General features: G+C 39.0%; 1 protein-coding gene across 2 annotated transcripts; it reads left to right on the top strand.

The window, feature by feature from the left end:
• Nucleotides 1-7,840: 7,840 nt before the first annotated feature.
• Nucleotides 7,841-22,795, top strand: LOC134213128 (insulin receptor-like). 2 transcript variants are annotated; one of them, XM_062691757.1, is made up of 7 exons: nucleotides 7,841-10,105; nucleotides 10,288-11,122; nucleotides 11,801-11,945; nucleotides 12,011-12,091; nucleotides 12,163-12,337; nucleotides 12,466-12,586; nucleotides 20,555-22,795. In XM_062691757.1, the coding sequence occupies exons 2-7, from the start codon at nucleotides 10,833-10,835 to the stop codon at nucleotides 22,719-22,721; spliced, it is 2,979 nt and encodes a 992-aa protein (XP_062547741.1). In that variant the 5' UTR covers nucleotides 7,841-10,105; nucleotides 10,288-10,832; the 3' UTR covers nucleotides 22,722-22,795. The 2 variants fall into 2 exon arrangements, with proteins under 2 accessions (XP_062547741.1, XP_062547740.1); XM_062691756.1 differs by having other exon boundaries at nucleotides 7,841-11,122.
• The last annotated feature ends 182 nt before the right edge of the window (nucleotides 22,796-22,977 follow it).

Here is a 22,977-nt window from a genome sequence, read left to right as displayed (position 1 = left end):
CAGTGCTCAGTTGAACAATCATCTTATTTAGAACCCTATTTTTAGCAGCGGCATCTTTACCAATCTAATCCTTTTTTTCAGATCCAGACTTTTACAATTAGAGAAACGTTTATTTGGTGTAACAAGCTTCATTTTCTAGGGAAGCTAAATTTTGAATTCAATATTATTACTGATCAACTTTTAAATTCCCAACTATTATTTGAAATTCTAAATTCAATATATTTGAAAATTCTTCAGTCGAGACAAGCCAGCCTCGGGCTGAAACACTTGCTAATAAAGACAAAAAAAAAACAAATTTCTCAGAAACCAAGAAACTAAATAATCCGTTTGTTTGAGAAACTGTATATGTGACATTTTTGGCTAAAAGGAAATGTTTATATGTATATACTGAATCCTCGTCCAAAAATACGTATTCTGGCAAAAAAAAACGATTTTGTTTTTAGAGAGTGTATTAAATTTGTGTATGTTTGTTTGAGAAACTACATGTGTACAAGCACGTTGAAGAACAATTTCTGAGAATTGCTTGCCGTTTCAGGAATCTTGTACGTCCGCTGGATAAAATCAGATACTTCTGAAAGAAATCTTGGTTTTTTTTCGAGCGCAAATCTTTAAAAAAATTAATCCCTAATAAATAACAAATATCACCAATAAATCACCTTCAATAATAAGTACAAATACTTCTTCAGATACCTGAAACATTCATACTGGAAATTTATAATTTGATGCATATTCATTAAGAGCCCATTATTGATTTCAGAGATGACAAATACAGGACTGTTACAATAGTCGTGGATTTCGCGATTTTCGTATTTTTCACGAATTTTGCGGATTTGCTCTTTCAGTCGCGAAAACCTTACCGAAAAGACCTTACAATCATTTCTGTCCGCCTCTGCATCTATTTGACAGAATGTTCTTCAAGCTTTTTTGGGTGGGATTTTAGGAACCCTCTGGAGAATCAGTCCAGAAAATCGAGTTCTTAAGCAGAGTGTCAACGACTGATTGAATGTCTGAAAGAATTTCTTAATGATTTTACGAAAGAACTCTTTTCAGTATTTACAAAAAACGGATGGTGGATTTCTCGTTGAAATTTCTGAAAAAACACCAGAATATAATAAAAATTCGTAAAGTTTGAAACTGTCTAATTAAGCCAAAAAAGAAATTTAGCATTTAATGTTATCAAATCTTCAAAGTTTCAGAATTATTGTGACAGTCACCTTTATTTAAACAACGTTCAATATATATCTAGATGTTACGTGTTCAATGTATTTATAGAATCCTGGGAATTTATTGAAAATCCTGAAAAAAACCTGGATAAACTCATCGAATTTTGTTTTGAAGATGAGTTGACACCCTGTCAATGAATCTTGTCTTCTGGATTCCTAAATAACCAACAAATGTTATGTTATTGCTCTTCAAGATTATCATTAACAAATTTGTGATTTACGTGTGACTTAACGTCATCCGATCAAACTACTTAAAACACATCGCATCGATGTCAGTTCAACTGAAGGTATAGAAATCAATCGGAAGGCTTTCCACTTTGGTTCCACCATTAGTTCGGAGTCACCAACTTTCCAACTTATCACGCTAGATACAAATACAAATGCAATTGCAGGCCTCAAAACCCTTCAATAAACTGTGAAATTGTCATAAACAGTTTTGGTAAATTTTGAAAGTAATTTTAGCTTGCAAGTATAGCCTTTTTAGACTACGAGGTTTACTATTTGATAAAATATTGTATCTTGATATAAAACGTCATGTAATTTATTCCCAGTGAAATTTGACATCAAAACACTATTTATGCAAGCATATATACACACTTAAATTATTTTGCCGACCTCAGTAAAATTTCCGCCAAGACTCCCAATAGCCGAGATCTCGGCATTTTTTAACCATCATTGGAGCTGTATCAAGTCTGTTGATGTAATAAATAAATAATAAATAACAAAACGTAGTGGAATTCTGTAATTCTTTTACCGAAATTTCGTCATAATTTTACCGCAAATCGGCAAAGTTGACTTTTTACCGAGATCTCGGTAACGATTTTGACCGAGATTCGAAGAAATTATTGTCGAGATCCCGGTTGTTGGATTTTCGGCAATTGTAAAATTTAGAATTTTAAGTGTGTACGGCATAAATTATCTCATTTTTTCTATTGATCGACGTATCGATAAATGAAAAACTAAAGTATTGAAATGTGCTTTTACTGGCATTATTTTTGTTTGCTTGGGGTTTGGATTTGCAGTCGCGGATTTCATTTTTTTAGTCGCGGGTTTCGCGGATTATAATTTGCTCAGTTTGTAGCAGTTTTTAAGGACTAGTAAGCATCGCCGAGAAAGTATCTAGTGGGGTGGTTCAAAAAATTGATTTTGCTCCACAGCGCTCATCTGATTCTGTCTCATGTTCTGAGTTTAGTATTTTGGGACTTCGTTCAAAATAAAATGAAGATGTGGTTCGTTTCGTGGTTGGTAAACTTTTTTTTTATTCCTTCCTTTATTTGTTAGGCACTCTGTGTTACTTAACCGCTACTGTGCCGAGATCTACTGTGGCATTCTGCCGTACAGAATCCTACAGAATCTATTTTTAGATTTCCATTGCTCATTATTGTTGTCGTTGCCAGTCCATCTCATCGTGAGTCCATTGTGTCCGTTTGTCCATGTCGTGCTTCCAATGATCGTTGCATTGTTCGATTGCCATTAAGCCGGGTCCGCTGGAGGAATGCCTCCGAGAAGATCAATTTGTCAGTCGTCAGCAGGCAGCCGTACGGTATGACGCGTTCCCCAATACGCTACCGCATGGGCTGCGCATCCGGCGACTGACGAGGGTTTGGTGGAGGGGCTGGGAATCGAACCCATGACCATCCGCTTGTGAGGCGAACGTGTAGCCAACTACGCTACGGGACTCCCGTGGTTGGTAAACTAATTGTCAATCGTATCGAATAGGAAACTTCTTAATTCTAGTACATCGTTATTTCTTCGTTATGCTTTCTCTGACTATAGAGTGAGAAGCTAGGAACAACCATTTATTTACCAATCGGAGAAGTGTAAACCGTAAAGGCGATAACCGATACGTACACATAGTTATATCGAAGGTGTAAAGTGATATGACACAGAATAATTTATAGAAATGTTGTATGTCACCCAGGATTGTAAAATGTCATCTGCATGTCATTTGACTAATTTGTTCATAACTTTCTTTGGAAGCCAAATTTACTTCAAAATTTTAGATGCACACGTAACGCTTGAGTGGTGCTATACTTTTGTCCAAAGGTACATTACTCTAAATATAACATCTGAGGCTAGAGAGTGAAATCTCTCCATGTCACGTGTCATTTGACATAATGTCATTTGAATGACATTTTGCCTCCCACGCCCCCGATTACATATTTACAGCAATTTCTTGTTAGACAAAGTTGTAGCTACATTTAAGCGCTATAAGTTCGCCATACTTGATAGTTGATAGCTAACAACTGAAAAAAGTTCTGGGAAAATTATGAAAAGAATGCAAATGACATTTTACAACACTGAATTGTCACCTAAAGAAATTTATTAGCTATGGAACATTGTGTTCCAGTTGAATTCATGGAATTGTTTTATTCCACTTGAGTGAATGTGAAGTAAGCGCATCTGACTTGCTCGTGGGAACATTCTGAAATTGAGCTGCATGTTAGCTCTGTTGGAAAACGACAAGAACTCTAAAAACTGATTTAGCACAAGCCGTTTCAAGTTTTCGTAGAAATTAGTGTGGGGAAATTAATTATTTCATTATACTGATTATGGCACTTCCCTATTAAGCGCAGATTAAAAGAAAACCTACATAGCTAAAAGTTATTTTCAAGACCCTACCTTTTACTCAACGAAATCTGCATCCTAATCAAACGTTCCAATAATTAGTAATCGAATTTAATCTACATCGTAGTTTTCTGGAGCTAATTGCGTAACTATTCTTTAGGGAACATATCTGCTCCTAGCACCAAAGATACCTACCACAGACAAATTGTAATGTTGCACTGCACGTTTCAGTGATGCCCTCAGAGAAGTTTAATGATCACGACTAAAGATACGCAATCAGTATTAAAATCGATTACTAATTATTGGGAAGATTAATCAAGATGCGGTTTTCGTTGAGTGAAAGCGTTTGAATGTTCATTTTATCTACGCAGGTTTTCTTGACCCCTACGCTTAACGGGGAAGCGCTAAAATCAGTATCATGAATAATTTATTTTTTCAAATGGTTTAGAAATGGTTTGTGCTAAATCAGTTTTTATCCAAATTCGATCAAATTTTTGGAGGACATTCAAAACATGAGGAAAAATCAGATGAGCGCTGTGGAGCAAAATCGATTTTTTGATCCACCCTAGTATCTAGTATTCATGTTTCCAATGCATAATTCGAAAGCCAATTTATACTATTCTTAATATTTAATAGGGGAGATCGGGGATATAGGGCCACCTAAGGAAATTGTTCCGAAAAGCGCTGAAAAGCTCAGAAAATCATCATTCAAATGTAGTTGACTCATACTAGGGAGTGTTACCTTTCATATTGGGTAAGACGGTATAATTCGCCCCACCTGGCCAAAACGCCCCACTCTAATTTCTAGAGAACTATAACTAGCTAAGGGTCAAAATCATTAGTAGGGCAACCAAATAACTTTTCTCAGTGGTTAATATGATATAAAATTGCTTCCGTTTTCAAAAATGTAACGTTTTTCAAAAATATGTTTCACTGGTCAAAACGCCCCAGTGTAGGCAGGACGATATGCCCTTACCAACTGGACACGAGCGTGGCGAGCTTGCAGCAGTTGCTACCAAATTATATGGAAACTATTAAAATGTATGGTATGATGTGGCAAGATGGGTCGCCTAAGGCGAACCCTGAATGCCTCAAAACAGAAACATTTTAATTCAACTTTTCAACGTGGATCTCTAAAAATAGCTCATAATCTGTAAGCCTGGGGTATGAAGTAACAAAAAATCCACGTTTTGTTTCTTTTCGAGTCATTAAAGTAGAAGTCTATTTTTCTGTCCGACCAAGGTAAGATGGGTCAAACAGCGGGGCAAGATGGGTCACCTTTAAATTCTGCAATCAATATTGTTTTTATTCACAATATTTAATTACACACAGATAGATAGGTTTATTGTCAATGATTTTATTGAATAAAAAAAGATTTTTAAGCTTCGGATGAAGAAATGGGTCTACATTTTAAGAATGTCTGCAATTTCTTATGAAAACAAGCCGTCCGTGTAATGACAAAATTTATACATATTTAATTAACAAATTAACATCATTATGCTCAAAAGTAACCTTTAAAATGATTTCATCACCAATGGAAAATATGTTTTGAATATGAACTATGCCCTCCAGTATGTGCTGACCCATCTTGCCCCATTTGCAAGTTCATGTTAGAATGTCTAATTTTCGACCAAATTTATTTGTTTCAACGCAGTTAGTACAACATCGCCTACATTACTTATGATACTTTCACTATATTACTGAAAATGTTTAAGTTTCAGATTGCTCGACGAGATTACACGTTTTATAGAAAGTGTGTTTCGCATAAGGAACAATGCTGAAAAATATTTTACCTTGCCATACTCTACAAAAAATAAATTTTATCATTATATCTAATAAGTCCGGTAAAACCACTACCGAAATGTACCGAGACTTGGGGGTATTCGCGGGAGCTAATAAAAATACGATGTGTTCAGGTCGAGTGATCGATTAGAAAGAACCTGTCGGTTCGTTTATTGATTAACGAGAACTCAGACAGTGTTGCGCGCAGCGCAGACCTGTCAATTCACTTACACGCTAAAGTGTAAGTATCGAACTGTACGTTACAGGATACATCAGCTCTTCCTTCTTTAAAAAGAAAGAACTTTCGAATGAACAATTATTCATCATAAAAAAACATATTCACTTCTTATTCTAGTTCTCTTAGACCGCCAAGGTAGGCCACAAAGCACTACCGGCTCTGATGGAAGTTTTCTTTTCTTACTGCTATTTCTATTTAAATGGATCACTTTCGATAGCACTGGGGTCTGTCTCGCGCTCAGATCTGGTAACTGCCAGATAGTGTCGCAGGCCTGGTAGCGAGTCACTTTTTAGTGACTTGGTCACTATTTTGAGCCTAGTCACTAAAAAGTCACTATTTGCATCCAAAAGTCACTAAAGTCACTATTTTTTGGAAAATGGTCACTAAAGTCACTATTTTTGCATTGCCTGTTGTAAAAAAGTTCAAAATTTTTTTTATTTAACTGTAATCTGCTATGGAGGAATCACTCATCGGTGGAGGGAGGTCATGCACCCGAACGGTGACCGCCTCACAGTCCACATAAACAGGAAACACAAATCAAACGTTAATCTGATCGCAGTATATTAAATTTGGGAAATAAGCATCAAAAAAGTTCCAAGTGTGTTGTGAATATCGTGAGGTTGTTTCCGATTCACATCAACTATGATCTTTTTCATCACGAATGGAATTGATTAAAATGCGAAAGTTTAACATCAATTAAAGAATTGAGGAGTAGCGGAACCAGAACCACGTCTGTTGGTGCGCGTTAATACCCTCCGTTGACAAAGATAGTGAACAGCCTCAGTTTCATCACATGACAATGATGTTTGATGTATCTCAACGTCAGGGAGAGTAATAAACGACAAGAATGTCGATGACAGAAAGTCCATTATGATTATCAAATGGTTGTTAAATCCGTTTATGATTGCTAAATAACAGTAGACGTTCGATAACTGCAAGTCATTTAACTGAAATGCTTTTTAATTGCAATTCGATAGTTGGAACATTTTTGCAGTTATCGGACCGCTAATCTTAAAAAAAAAGTCAACCTCTATGACAGCTGCATTGCGCTGCCCAATCAGATTCACTTTTAGTGCATCTGACGTCGATTGGCAGCCGTTTGACATCTAAAATACGTTGCAGTTATCGAACGGCACTGGCACAAGCCACTAAATTTAAAACTTTTAGTTGCTTTAAATTCAAAACTTTTGATTGAAATTATTTCAGAAATATCAAATTTTTATAACAAGATTTTGTTTATTAATTATATTATATTTATTAATTATTAATATATTTATTAAGAATAGATACCCACAAAACTAGTGTGGACGTGAATAAATAGGTCGGATTTTTTTAATCTAAAATAAAACAAAAAACTAATTAGATTTAAGAGATTTTTTAAGTCAAACATTTTTAATCAACCTAAATACCAAATTCTGCCGTTTAGAAATTTAAAGTTCATTAGAATAGCTGGATTGCTAATAAGAGATCATGGTTTTATTGGATTTTCGAAATTTTCCTCAGAATTCCAAATTCAGAGTTTAAAATCTAAAAACTTCATTTAAATTTGTTATTAAACCATAGTAAAACCAGTAAAACCAGGTAAAATCCTATTTTTCAGGCATTATTTTATTTATTTTATATTTTTTAAACAAATTATTATTATCGTCTTTATTTAAGAGGTTTTCAGCCCTTGGCTGGCTCATCTCTGGTCAAACAAATGGTCCTACCAAAGATTTATAAGATTTGTTAGTCCAAATAGTTCACCGTCTAGGAATCAATTAGATCATTTTACATCATTCGTTGGCTGTTGTACAGAAAACCTTGAGCTCATATTAAACAAAAAAAAAGTTGTTGTAATCATCAAAATAATTTTGTGACACAACTTGTAACTAACTACCCGTTCCCATGACGCCGGGTGGTGTGTTACGAAATATGAGGTACCACACTGCTAGCTTCTTGCTGATCCAACGATTACCATCCTCTATATCTAACTCCGATGTACTTATGAGAGTGTCGCAATCACTAGCCTCTTGCTTCCATCCTCTCCCTCCTTATGATGAAGATGGGCGTGGCCAGTAGCAGTAATCCTCATGCTTTTGTTGTTTTTGCCTTTTCATTAATCAATTATATTATTCATTCTAGATAAGTATTTCAACAATTACACACTAGTTTGCGATCTACAAATTAGACCTAAACAATGCTAATGCAATTTGTTGCTCCATACCCGGTTCAAAATTTCATACAGAAGTCACTATTTGGTCACCGTTTCTGGAATTAAAAGTCACTATTCGGTCACTTTTTTCGTCATCGTTGGTCACTAAAGTCACTATTTTGAACGGCATTCATCGCTACCAGCCCTGGTGTCGCCACCTACGGATGCCATCGTGGATTCTGCGATAGTCAGTACATAGCGGCCGACCAGCCACAGAAGTGTCGTCGTCAGTCAGTAGCGGCCGACCAGTCTCGACCACACGCATCGATCGCCTTGGCATGCCGCGTCCATCATTAGCGAGTCGTAGTTGAGTGAGATGGACGTTGGTTGTCGCTTCGCTTTCAATCATGATCTGTAATGAGTTATTAGAGACATGTTTACAGACAAATGCTTTACTCAGCTTTTTGCGTACATGCTGCAAGTTATGCCTCCTAAAGTTAATCAAACAGACTAACATACACTTATGAAAATCTAACATAGTAGGCGTAGGCAATATTCTTGTATTCGGCAACTGGAATTTGAACTTGTTCGCATATTAAGGCCTAATATCTTGCTCTGTACATGTATGTCCATATTTCCCCATAGAGAGTGATTTTGGAAATGTTTTATAATAAATTCAGATTTGTATCACTGCAAACATGTGTGCACAATATTCAATTATAATAGATCTTTTGATTGTGATGCAGTTTTGACCTGTATTTTAATCAGTTTTGTGTCAAAACCTTATTTATGAACTTCAAATCTCATAATAATTCTGCCTATGTAGCGAAAATTTACATTTCCAAGTGTATTTTCATATTTGAATTGAATTTAAATGCGGTTTTCACGTTGAGGCATATGTAGAGTATTCTCTTGAAGATCATATAACTTTTACATGATAGAACTTGTAAATAAGATCAAATTGAGGGTGGCTCATATTGCCCCGCATATGTTCATATTACTGTTGTTACCAAGCTGCTAAGTTTTATAAAAAACATTCTTCTATCCTTGCGGTAGAAGAAGCTCCTCACCAAGGGGCTTATAGAACCACTTGAGGTTGGCAGAACAAATAAATATTCGGTGGTGCATTTCATTCAAAATGCTGAGCCGTGTTAGGGAGAAACTGTTTGTCGAACAATGGCGCTCACTTCAAATAGCGATACGCATACGCATGAAGACATAGCTAGAAAAAACAAGGGAATATATTACAATAGATCAAAAAAATGGTCGCAGTAATAAAAATACCAGTCAAGGAGAAAAGCTGAATAAGCTAGTTCTGTTAAGGTCAAGACTATTTTCGGTTGAATAAGCGCTCTATCAGCTTCCAATGTATAATTCCATTCAATTCCACTACTTTATTGTACCTTTAGTCAGATACGTATTTCGACCTCAACAATAAGTCTTATGACAAGTAAATACATTCCACTAAAAACTTAACATAATTTTCGTATTCCAATGTATGTTGGAGTAATAACGACACTTGGATTTCAGACTACTTATTTGCTTATTTGTATAATGTAATGCATATAAAGAAAACATAATTTTCTTTTCATCAAAAAGATTGTTGTTTAGCATAAAAATTACCCATAATAACAATCATTTGGAAATTCCATATGTTCGAATGCACCCAAACTTGATGCACAGACAAACAGACGTAACAGCTTGAACATTTTTCTGAAAAATCCATAGCCCAACTTCTCTACCACCATCTTGCGAGCATGTTACACGAAACAATGTTTCGTAAGACATTGTCACCAGAAGGCGCTGGAGTGAAATGTCAAACTCGAAGGATTACGACGCTAGCGCCTCTAGTTGTGAAACTCGCAATCAATCAAATTCAAATTGATCGTTGAAGTGATGGTCGATGGTAATTTCTCTAGTGTTACGTCTGTTTGTCTGTGCTTGATGTGTCGGTTTTCATCCTCATATAGGTACTATCGATCTTGCTAGGGCCTTATCCGGCTCTGCTTTAACATGGACAGAACCGTGAAACAATGTGAAGGTTTGATAATTTGTAAAATGTCTAAGGGTGCTGATGCCACTCAATTTATGTGAAAAACCCAATGTTGTGTTAAAATTTGACTAAGGTGTTGTTTGATAAATGTTCGTATCATCATTAGCGTAAGTTTGGTATTCAATATTTTGCGCCTGCAGTCTTACGTTTCTGCCAGAAATAATATATGCAGTATTCTTGCACTAAATTCAAAATACCCGAAACACATATGTTGAACAAAATAAACACAAAATGAATTCTTAAAATTAGAAACAATCAACCCCGTCAATCATTCTCACACCTTTTCCAGTTCAGTCCAACTGAAGTACCAGTGTACGACGACGGCGTCTACACTTTCTTACACAGCCATCCAACAGGAGTGCGACCAGTTTAATTGAATTACGGCTGATGCCCAGGGGTGAAGCAATTTAATGTGTGTATAATTGCTTCTCGATTCTTGCTCCGCTGTTCGCGCTCGAGAGGGCGTCTTGACATGTGTAGAGGTTGTAGGTACTACATCATATCTGCACAGCAGACAACATCACCTATAGCATCTGCCCGTCGTCAGTGCATTGTACAGTTCTCCGGTAACTATCTCGTTGCGATGATCGATTGAGCACTGTTCAGGTTCACTATTACGGAAGATTCATATATCAATTCGCCCACTGTAAAAACAATAAATTGTACAGATTCTGTAGAGTTTATAGTAAACCATAAGCCAACCTATAAAAGATGTGATACGCATCCTGAAGCAAACGTGATTGAATAATCAAAACGAATCAAGTGTTATACACGAAGTAACTGGTCCAGATGCAATTAGCTTGAAGGAAAGAGAGAAAGTGAAGACAGTTTATAATGACGAAATTGTGGCTACACGTGCATGTGATCGTTTTGCTCACGATACCACTGGTAATTCCAAAAAGATCTCGAAGTGACACAGAGTGGGTAATGGCCGAAGATCAGAACGCTGTTGATGACTACAGTGATGAGGACGAACGCTTCTGTCACAACGTGGACATTCGGAATAATCTCGCTCGTTTGTACTTGATCGAAAACTGTACCGTGATCACGGGATTCTTGCAGCTCGTGCTGATCGAACGAGTTCCTCACGAGGAGTTCACAAAGTACAGTATGCCCAAGTTAAGGTAATTGATCCCACTTTGTAGAGACCTGTATATTTAACAAAGAAATCGAAGGTTTTGTTCAGGATTTTAGCAGACATGATTTCGCTAGGATAAATCAAATAAGTTTTCCAGGCAAGACATTTCAATTATGAAAGACTTGAAAAATACATGAATTCCATACTTAGTTCTAATTCATTAGCAATGCATACGAGATTAAAAATAGTCCTGTAATAACCTCGATTCCATCAATACGTATTCTCTCTTTTCTCCTATTGTAAAGATTTTTCTCAAAATAATCATATTATTCTTAAGTTTGAATGTGATACCTAATATTGTTTATACATACTTGTACCATTTGATAATTTTAGTCTACTTATTTGTTCATTTATTTTTTTTATGAAAGATATACTGATCTTAAAACACCCGAAAGAAAATGACGCATATGTTTAGACTAAATTATTGCGTTTTTACATACATACTGAGTTTTGTGTTAATAATGTGTAACAAAGATTTAGACGTAGCCCGCATTATGTGCATTCAGCAATCATGACAGGAACAAAAGCTCCATCTATTCTATAACCTAGATACCAAGCAGTTGTCGAAAACAGAGAAATATATCAATTAACTCAATTAAATCCACACCGATGAATGCTTATTTTACGAAGACTCCTCAATTTATTGTGTTTCTTGCGGCTCTAGGGAAGTGACTGGATTTGTGCTGTTTTTCCACGTGTATAACCTCAGATCGTTGCGGGATTTGTTCCCGAACTTGATGGTAATTCGTGGAAGAACACTCATCGGAAACTATGCGCTGATTTTCTACGATTTGCCCGATCTAGATGAGGTTTGTAGAAATATTATATTTTGAAAGAACTTAGAGAATAAGGCTCAGCAATTATCATCCAATAGATTGGTTTGAAGAATCTAATAGCCATTCAGGACGGATTCGTGTTTGTACAGCACTGCCCGAAACTTTGCTACACTGATACGGTTAGTACTATTAATGCAGACCATTATCCGAAAGTATATTACAGCATAAAGCAAATCCAATTCCTCTTTAGATAGCTTGGTCTAACATAACGCACAGGTCGAACGTATCGCTTGATCTGAACTCTTTTGATAAACCAGACAAATCCATCATATGCAACAAAACGAACATATGCCACGGGTGCACTCAGCCCTACTGCTGGAGTAATATGAGCTGTCAACGGTTCCATACGGGCTACGATTTCACAGGTACCACCAGGGGAACTCTTGCCCAAGATCACAGAGCACAGAAAAGCATGAAACACGCACGAAGCACTTCGGAATCAAGCATGAAGGATATGCGAATGATTTGAACGAGCAAATAAAATATTCTTCAGGAAAAATCAAATGCCACGAGCTGTGTCTGGGTGGTTGTGAGAACCGGAAGGATACGGGGTGTCGCGTCTGCTGGGGACCGAAGGATGGAAAACGCTGTGTGACGAAATGTCCGGGTGAAAAGTGAGTAAACGGTTATCTTCTATGCAAATCGCTTTTGTAGATCTGAAATTTTGTTGAACACAGTTTTTAGGAATATTATTTTTATTTATAGAAATATGTGTAGGTATTAGTGGTAAAATGGACAGTTTACACACCACAATTTAATTAAGAATAGGTATATTTCTACCCTGATTATAGACAACTTTACATGTTCTTCGTTCTTTTTCTTTTGATACTTACAATGCTATAAGAGAGGATGGTCTAAAATGACTCCTTAAAGATGTCCATAAATTGGAATACCGAATCATTTTAACGTGCAGACACACAATTTACAAAACTAGGTGTAGATAATAGACTGTCCAAGCTTAGTATGGGAGAAAAAAATGTTGTCGGGGCACCTCCCAGGATTGTGTCTTTTGATGAGAAAATCAATCTTTCAAAATTTCAGCTCAATCGCTTGTTACATAAGCTGGCGCATTTGATTTGAAGTTTGAAGCTTTCGGCTGATTTATTAGGAGCTGGATTGTGTAATTTTGGATTTATTGATCGAATCGAATTAAAAAGTGAAAAAGAATAAAGAAATGAAGAGTCACTTTAAATATATCTTGAACTGTTATAAAAATATATTGTTAGATCAATTCGGAATTCGTTTACTTCATGGTTTAAGAGTTCCAATATTACTTGTATGAGCCGGCGAACCAAAGACCTATCAATTGTGGTGGACGATTGATTTTATTATTAAAAATTAGTCCATTAATATTGCGAAACCTAATTAAGTTTTTTATTAACGACATATTGACATTCTTGGGCCCTCCTTAGCCGTGCGGCAAGATGCACGGCTACAACGCAAGACCATGCTGAGGTGGCTGGGTTCGATTCCCGGTGCCGGTCTAGGCAAATTTTTGGTTTGGAAATTGTCTCGACTTCACTGGGCATAAAAGTATCATCGTGTTAGCCTCATGATATAGGAATGCAGAAATGGTAATTTGACTTCAAGACAAAATTTTCAAAACGACTTATCTGCTTTTGTAAACAAAGATTCAAACAACGATTTGACGAATCTGATTGCTCTCCCACGCAAACCAACACCACCAATAGGTAGGTGAAGGTTCCCGCTACCTGTTGATGGTGTTGGTTTGCGTGGGAGAACTATCAGGTTCGTCAAATCGACGTTTGAATCTTTGTTTACAAAAGCAGATAAGTCGTTTTGAAAATTTTGTCTTGACTTAGAAACCTCGCAGTTAATAACTGTGGAAGAGCTTAATGAACACTAAGCTACGAGGCGGCAATGTCCCAGTGGGGGATGTAATGCCAATGAAGAAGATGAAGAAGAAGATATTGACATTCTGAACTGTTATTTTTTTCAATGTTGATTTAAAAGAATAGAAGATTTCATCATCAGACGCCTGGAATCAACTCTCCTGGCCCAATGCCTTTATCGTCATAATCTCTTGAAAGTACGCTAGAAGGGGAAGATCCATAAAGTACGTCAATTTTTTTCCAGAATAATGGTGGCAATGCATATTAATTAATGCAACAACATGCAAAACTATAGAGAAAAATACGATCTAATCCCTTAAAGTGCTTTTTTGTCCATTATAATGTGATGATTTTATGAGACACGAGAAAGGCATCATCGCCGCCAGGTGGATTAATCTGTTTTTTTTGTAGACAATTTATTTTAACCTTTTCTGTAGACTATTTTGCAATAACTTATACTGCTTATTTTGATTTATTGGTGGGAAATGGTATTCTTTAAAAGGTATTTAGAAGAAGAAAATGATTTTAACCTCCCTAATGCATTAGAAAAAAGATACACATTGTGCATTGGGGTCCATTTGGACCCAAGATTTCATCATGATCACAAAAACTCAAATTTCAACTGGGTTTCGTTCTTTAGGCACCAAACGAAAGCTGTAGGTTTCTAGAATAAGACCGTTCGATGATTAATCCAATTGACCTCTTGAGAAACTTGTACTAAAGAGGTACTGTTTGAGCTTAATTTTCGAGTTTCGTGTTATGAAACATAAAATTGCTTGCAAATATGTGCTCTGATGATGCCAACTGTATTTGCTATCTTGTATACGCCATTTCTGGGCAATTTTATCCCTCGAGCGCTCATCGGAAAGCCCTCTAGAAAATCCGGAACATCCGTAAAAGTGGCCTATTCTAAAAGTTTGTCCTAGAGCTTCGCGATTTTTTCGAAACCATTTACAACCAAATTGTGGGTGCAACCAATAATGAAAGACTTCTGCGACCTCCAAATGTCCCAGACACGGTCCTTCGGAAGATCCGAAACATCCGAAAAAATGGCCAATTCCTAAAGTTCGCCCCAGAGCTTTGCGATTGTTTTGTATTATGGTTGCAATTAATAATTAAAATCTTCTGTTACCTCCAAATGCTTCAGAAACGGTCCTTTCAAAGATCCGGAACATCCATAAAATGGCCAATTCCAAAAGTTTATCCCGCAGCTTCACGATTTTTTCGTAACCATTCATTCTGGCGAATTATGGATGCAATCAATAATGAAAGTCTTCTGTGACCTCCAAATGCCCCTTCAAACGGTCCTCCGGAACATCCGTGAAAGGGGCCAATTCCAAAAGTTCATCTTCCAGAACTTTATCCGGAAGTTCATCCAGCAACTCCTCCGGTAATCCCTTCGGAAGTTCATCCAGTAATGTTCCAGATCTTCCGAAGGACTGTTTCTGGGACATTTGTAGGCCACAAATGACTTTCTCTAGTGTTTGCTCCCACAATTCGCCAGAATAGATGGCTACGACAAAAACACAAAGCTCTGGGATGAATTTTTGGAATTGGCCATTTTACGGATGTTCTGGATCTTCCGAAGGATCGTTTCTGGGTCATTTGGCGGTCACAGAATAAATTCACTATTGATTGCACCCACAATGTAACAGAATAAATGGTTTCGAAAAAATAGCGTAGCGAAATTCTGAGATGCACTTTTGGAACTGGGTACTCTTCCGTATCTTCCGGAAGATTGTTCCTGGGACATTTGGAGGTCACAAAATAATTTAACTTTTGATTGCACCCATAATTCGTCAAGATGGATTGCTACGAAAAAATCACGTAGCTTTGGGATGAACTTTTGGAATTGGCCATTTTGCGGATGTTTTGGATCCTCCGGAGAACCATTTCTGGGGCATTTGGAGGTCACAGAAGACATTCACTATAGATTGCACCCACAATTCGCCAGAATGAATGGTTACGAAAAAATCGCGAAGCTCTGGGATGAACGTTTAGAATTGGCCACTTTTACGGATGCTCTGGATCTTCCAGAGGGCTTTTCGTTAACCGCTCGAGGGATAAAGTTGCCTAGAAATATGGCGTATACAAGTTAGCAAATTCAGTTGGGATCATCAAAGCACATATTTGCAAGCAATTTTATGTTTAATAACACGAAACTCGAAAATTAGGTCCCAAATTGAGAAGCTCAAACAGTACCTCTTTAGTTCAGGTTCCCAGGAGACTAGAGAGGACAATTTGGATGAATCATCACATTAGCTTGTTCTAGGAACGTGCAGCTTTCGTTTGGTGCCTAAAGATCGAAAATCGGTTGAATATTGAATTTTTGCGATCGTGACCTTGGGTCCAAGTTGCGTTGCGTTCCGTTGTAACGGAGTTTGGGATTTGATAGCAACCCAATTGGGGGTCCAAAATGATAAAGCATGAAAGCTACCATTGCTGGCCACGCCCATCTTCTTCGTTACTAGGGAAGGGAAAGAAATGATGATATGACATCTAATTAACGTGAGGCCAGCGACTCACCGACGCCCTCATAGATGACAAGGAATTTGATAGCGGGTAGGGAATGCAGTTTAGGAATATCATCATAAGCAAATGATATAATAAGAATGAACATACGATGGGAGTGACTATGCTAAGAAGTTTATATCACTCCATTGTTGATTTTCCTGGGATGGGGCGAAGCTATTAAACTTGCCTTGGCTAATTAGCCTAGTTTTAAGTGCCATTGTTCGCTCTCTGAAGGGAGAAACCAAATGAAATATATTATATGCCCCTCCCTCCTATTTCTCTCCAAGTTATGAATTAAAAGTTTGACCAACAACCAAGTGGACTCTAATGCACAAAGTGTCACTTTTTTTTGTGGCGCCTCTCCTAGATGTCGCTGGAAGTTGATTTTCTCAGGGAATCTTAGTTTCTAATAGCTAGGAAATGTCTGTAATTTTAAAGATTTTTATCTCGTTGCGTTACAAAGTTACATCGTTGTTTTGGGTGTGCTTGGGTCGAAATGGACCCCAATGCACTAGGAAGGTTAATAAAATAGACATTACATTTCGAGTTTCGTTATAGTTTGCATTTGGCCGAACAGAATGTAAAACAACAGAAGGAGCAGTGTTTTTTTAACAATGATACTCAAAGTGTTATGTATGGAAATTTTGTTATTTTTTGTAAAACTAGTATATTTATTTTGTGGACTAATCTTGAAACATGAAACATTCATTTTTTATTTCAATAGAAAATTTTTGGTTTGTTGGAAATTTTAATGTTCAATCGAAGTTAATTGCCTATGTTCCGGGTTTTAAACTTGGACATTAATTTACAATGTTCTGAAAACTCAGATGTGAATATTGATGATATATTGATTTGAAAAATGTATTGTAGGTAACCACTTTCCATTCGATGGGACTCGAACCGAAGACCTTAAGACTGGCGCTTTAACTGGCAAATAGCACCCATAACCTCACTTGATCAGTACAATTGCTGATGAAGAATGTGTGTAGCCGCCAGACATTCTAAATACTCACGCTCCTCTAATGTGAACGTGTACTATACACATGTGGAAGGGTTGGCTTGACAAATGGATTGTGAGTGATTTGACTATGCGTCCAATTTGGGAATCTCGGGCTCATTCAGTAGCCGCTAAGTTGCGAAAAGGCCGACGGAGGTCCTTCGTAGCTTAGTTGGTTAAAGCACCAGTCTAGCGTACTGAGGGTCGTGGGTTCGAGTCCCATCGAAGGGAAAGTGGTTACCTCCAATACATTTTTCAAATCAAAATCTTCCACATGATTCACATCTGAGTTTTCAGAACATTGTAAATTCTAATTATTATTATTTAATCAGACTAAGGCCGAAGTGGCCTGTGCGGTATATAAGAGTCTTCTCCATTCGGCTCGGTCCATGGCTACACGTCGCCAACCACGCAGTCTACGGAGGGTCCGCAAGTCATCTTCCACCTGATCGATCCACCTTGCCCGCTGCGCACCTCGCCTTCTTGTGCCCGTCGGATCGTTGTCGAGAACCATTTTCACCGGGTTACTGTCCGACATTCTGGCTACGTGCCCGGCCCATCGCAGTCGTCCGATTTTCGCGGTGTGAACGATGGATGGTTCTCCCAACAGCTGATGCAATTCGTGGTTCATTCGCCTCCTCCACGTACCGTCCGCCATCTGCACCCCACCATAGATGGTACGCAGCACTTTCCTTTCGAAAACTCCAAGTGCGCGTTGGTCCTCCACGAGCATCGTCCAGGTCTCGTGTCCGTAGAGGACTACCGGTCTAATTAGCGTTTTGTAGTTTGTCAGTTTGGTACGGCGGCGAACTCTGTTCGATCGGAGCGTCTTGCGGAGTCCAAAGTACGTACGATTTCCAGCCACTATGCGTCTCCGAATTTCTCTGCTGGTGTCATTTTCGGCAGTCACCAGTGAGCCCAAGTACACAAATTCTTCTACCACCTCGATTTCGTCACCACCGATGCAAACTCGCGGTGGGTGGCTCACATTGTCTTCTCTTGAACCTCTTCCTATCATGTACTTCGTCTTCGACGTGTTTATGACTAGTCCGATCCGCTTAGCTTCCCTCTTCAGTCTGATGTAGGCTTCCTCCATCTTCTCAAAGTTACGTGCCATAATATCTATGTCGTCGACGAAACCAAATAGCTGGACGGACTTATTGAAAATTGTACCACTCGTGTTAATCCCTGCTCTTCGTATTACCCCTTCCAAAGCGATGTTGAATAGCAAACACGAAAGACCATCACCTTGCCGTAACCCTCTGCGGGTTTCGAAGGGACTCGAGAATGCCCCTGAAACTCGAACTACGCACATCACCCGATCCATCGTCGCTTTGATCAACCGTGTCAGTTTATCCGGAAAACCGTGTTCGTGCATTAGCTGCCATAGGTGGTCCCGATCGATTGTATCATATGCGGCTTTGAAGTCGATGAATAGATGATGTGTGGGCACGTTGTATTCGCGGCATTTCTGCAGTACTTGGCGAATGGCGAACACCTGGTCCGTGGTGGAGCGTTCGCCCATAAAACCCGCCTGGTACTGCCCCACGAACTCCCTTGCAGTTGGTGCTAGTCGACGGCATAAAATTTGGGAGAGTACCTTGTAGGCGGCGTTCAGCAATGTGATTGCGCGGTAGTTGCTACAATCCAGCTTATCGCCCTTTTTGTAGATGGGACACGACACCTTCCATCCACTCCTGCGGCAAAACTTCCTCCTCCCAAATCTTGGTAATGACCCAGTGCAGCGCTCTAGCCAGTGCCTCACCACCGTGTTTAAATAGCTCTCCTGGTAGTTGGTCAACCCCAGGGGCTTTGTTGTTCTTCAGCCGGCCAATCTCCTCCTGGATTTCCTGGAGATCCGGAGCCGGTAGAATTATGTCCTGCGCGCGTTCTCCCAGGTCCATCACCATACCGCCATCTTCGTCTGCCACATCGCCATTCAGGTGTTCTTCGTAGTGCTGCCGCCACCTTTGGATCACCTCACGCTCGTTCGTAAGAAGGTTCCCGTTTATGTCCTTACACATATCAGGCTGTGGCACGTGGCCCTTACGTGAACGGTTCAACTTCTCATAGAACTTTCGTGCGTTATTAGCGCGGTACAGTTCCTCCGTCTCTTCACGGTCTCGATCTTCCTGCTGGCGCTTTTTCCTCCGGAAAATCGAGTTTTGTCTGTTCCGCGCCCGTTTGTATCGTGCCTCGTTCGCCCTCGTGCGGTGTTGCAGCAATCTCGCCCATGCTGCATTCTTCTCTTCCACTAACTGCTCACATTCGCCGTCATACCAGTCGTTTCTCTGATCCGGGGCACCGTGCCAAGTGCAGCGGTTGCGGTGCTACCAATGGCGGATCGAATATCTCTCCAGCCATGTTCAAGAGACGCTGCGCCTAGCTGCTCTTCCGTTGGAAGTGCCACTTCCAGCTGCTGCGCGTATTCTTGGGCTAGTCTACCATCTTGTAGCCGCCCAATGTTAAGCCGCGGCGTCCGACTTCGACGCGTGTTGTACACCGTCGAGAGTTTTGAGCGCAGGCATACTGCAACGAGGTAGTGGTCGGATTCAATATTCGCACTGCGGTAAGTGCGGACGTTCGTGATGTCGGAGAAGAATTTACCGTCGATTAGAACGTGGTCGATTTGGTTTTCCGTTTCTTGGTTAGGTGATCTCCATGTGGCCTTGTGGATATTTTTGCGGGGAAAGAAGGTGCTTCGGACTACCATTCCGCGGGAGGCTGCGAAGTTTATGCATCGTTGGCCGTTGTCATTCGATACGGTGTGTAGACTATCCGGTCTAATGACCCGTCTATACATTTCCTCCTTCTTACCTGTGCGTTCATGTCACCGATGACGATTTTAACGTCCCGCAGTGGGCATCCATCGTATGTCTGCTCCAGCTGTGCGTAGAACGCTTCTTTCTCGTCGTCGGGTCTCCCTTCGTGTGGGCAATGCACGTTGATGATGCTATAGTTGAAAAAACGGCCTTTAATCCTCAGCTTGCACATCAGAATTGTAAATTCTAATGTGTTTATGTAAAAAAATTACATTTCTATTTAATATTTTTTTAAAGTTTGTAATTTTATTTATATTTGAATATTTTAAATCTTCCATCTGGCATTTTTGTTTTGGCCAGTAGAGATAATACATTTATAATCGGAAAAAGAACTAGATGCAAAGCATCTCGTCTGGTTCCAATACACACCGGTAACTATTATTATCACTGTTTCAGAGTGCTGTATCAGGATACTATGCGTTGCATAACCAAGTCGAAATGCGTCGATCGGGGAGGACTGCTATACAAAGGGCAATGCCTGAATGAGTGCCCTGCTGGTTTCAGTGCCACCAACGTGGAAAGAGTCGATGTAGATTTCTCCAATCACACGTGCTACCCATGCCATCATCAATGTCCCAAAATATGCGATGGCTCGCAAATAATGTATCTGGTAGATGCCGAACGCTTGGAAGGCTGTACAATCATAAATGGGACGTTACAAATAAGGATGAGTGAAGATCACCCGCAATTGGTTGAAGAATTGCGCAAATCTTTGGGAAGAATACAGGAGATAATGGGTTATTTGAAGGTTTATCGTTCGAACACATTACCGTCACTAGAATTTCTGGAGAGCTTAGAAATCATTCATGGCCAGTTGGAGTTAGGTCACGGAAAATATGCAATGATGATATACGAAAATGCGAATCTTCAAAAGTTGTGGAATTATGGAGATTACCCAATGTCGCTGAAACTGATTACTGGGAGTATGTACTTTGTGTATAATCCTCTGCTCTGTATTTCGCACATAGAAGTACTGAGAAAGATGACAGATTACAATGACTCCAATGATTTAATCAACGCTGATTCTAATGGATTCATGCAGTCCTGCAATGTAGTTAGTATAACAGTGAAAGCTGAAGTGCAATCCAGTAGAAATGTCACTATTTATTGGACAAGGTTTAATACGGCCTCTAGTCAACAACTGATGGGTTACATTATTTTCTTCACTCCATCAGAGACACCACGATCTCCTTATGATGGCCGAGATGTTTGCTCCGAGTACAGTTGGCAATCTAAGTTTGTTCATATAAACGAAACAGATTACAGTCATAGAGATTTTCTTGCTTACAATTTGACTGGATTGAAACCGTTTACACGATATGCTTACTACATAAAAACCTACCTCACTGATAGTCTTCACAACGTGACGCATAGAAGAATTGGTCAATCCATAGTTCATTATTTCAAAACGCACATTGCGAGACCTACTCCTCCGTTAAGAGTATTTACCATAAGAAAAACAGAGAGTTCTATCACATTCTCCTGGAAGATCCTCAAATCGGAAGAGAATCTTGTTCGCCGATATCACGTGGATGTATTCATTCAACCTGATGACCGGAAACTATTGGATCAGCGAGACTATTGTCTCCATCCACGTGAAGCTGAAAAAGAACCAGAAATGGTTGAAGAATGTACCGCTGAAATGTGCTGTTCCGTTAACAGCGTACTACTAGATGTTCCCGAGTACTCCGACTCTGAGACGGATTTCTATTCTCGAAAAAAGCGCAATGTACCTCAGGAGCCGATTCAGGTTCAAGTAACAAAACCATCCAACGAGTTTCAAAGTATGATGTATGCTTTTCTGAATGATGATCAAATTTATGATCCACCGATACAGAGTAATCGTGTAAGACGTGATACGGAAACTTTTAGGAATCGAATCTACTCCAACGATTTCTTTGCCGGTGGTATAGAATATACAGTTACCAACTTACGTCCATATACGTATTACACGTTTCAACTATTCGCATGCAGCGCCGCAGACAACAGCTACTGTAGCGCTTATAGCATATATTCAGAACGAACTGATCCTTCACTCGTGCTCAAACCGTTGACTTTGGACGTTATCAAGGATGCAACTATCAACAGTATTCTGGAACCGTATAGTATTCTAATAAGCTTCTCAGAACCAGAAGCGAGCAATGGAGCAGTCGTGGCGTTCAATGTAGAGATCAAGTTACTCAACGGTCGCACTCAGCGAAGCCGCCAATCACGTGTGGCATGCATAACGAGATTACAGCATGAACGAGCGGGCTACGAATACCTCTTCCGAAACCTATCGATTGGTGAATACGCAGTTAGAGCACAGGCGGTATCCTTGTCCGGCCCGGACAGTTTCAGTGATTGGTATTTTGCCAAGGTGGATGAATGGAAGGAACCACCGTCGGAGGATAATTCAGTAAGAAATGGAATGATTACATTCGGCGTTCTGTTCAGTTTAACCATGGGAATGATTGGAGCATATGTACTATATCTCAAATTCAAACAACATCGCGACGATAAGGATCCACTCATCGAAAATGATGGTAATGAGAATGGGTTTGAAGACTGTGATTTGAGTTAGATTGTATTCTTTTTGCAATTTTTTTGGTAAGAATAAATGATTGAAATGCATACGTAAAATCTGAATATGTTAAACTAAGACCATTTAAAAGAAAATAATAAATTTCTTTAAGATAATTTATATAAATCATGATTTATATAAAATAAGATTTAGTATCGTTTATACAATATATCACTTCCTTACGAATAAGACTGTTTTTATTAGACGGGACAAAGACGGGTCAGCCAGTATTTCAATAAAACCTGTGTAAATCAAA

Source organism: Armigeres subalbatus, chromosome 2 (assembly GCF_024139115.2).
Source record: "Armigeres subalbatus isolate Guangzhou_Male chromosome 2, GZ_Asu_2, whole genome shotgun sequence".
NCBI lineage: Eukaryota > Metazoa > Arthropoda > Insecta > Diptera > Culicidae > Armigeres > Armigeres subalbatus.
Note: the sequence above shows the minus strand (reverse complement) of the source record. Positions and strands in the feature narration are given on the sequence as shown.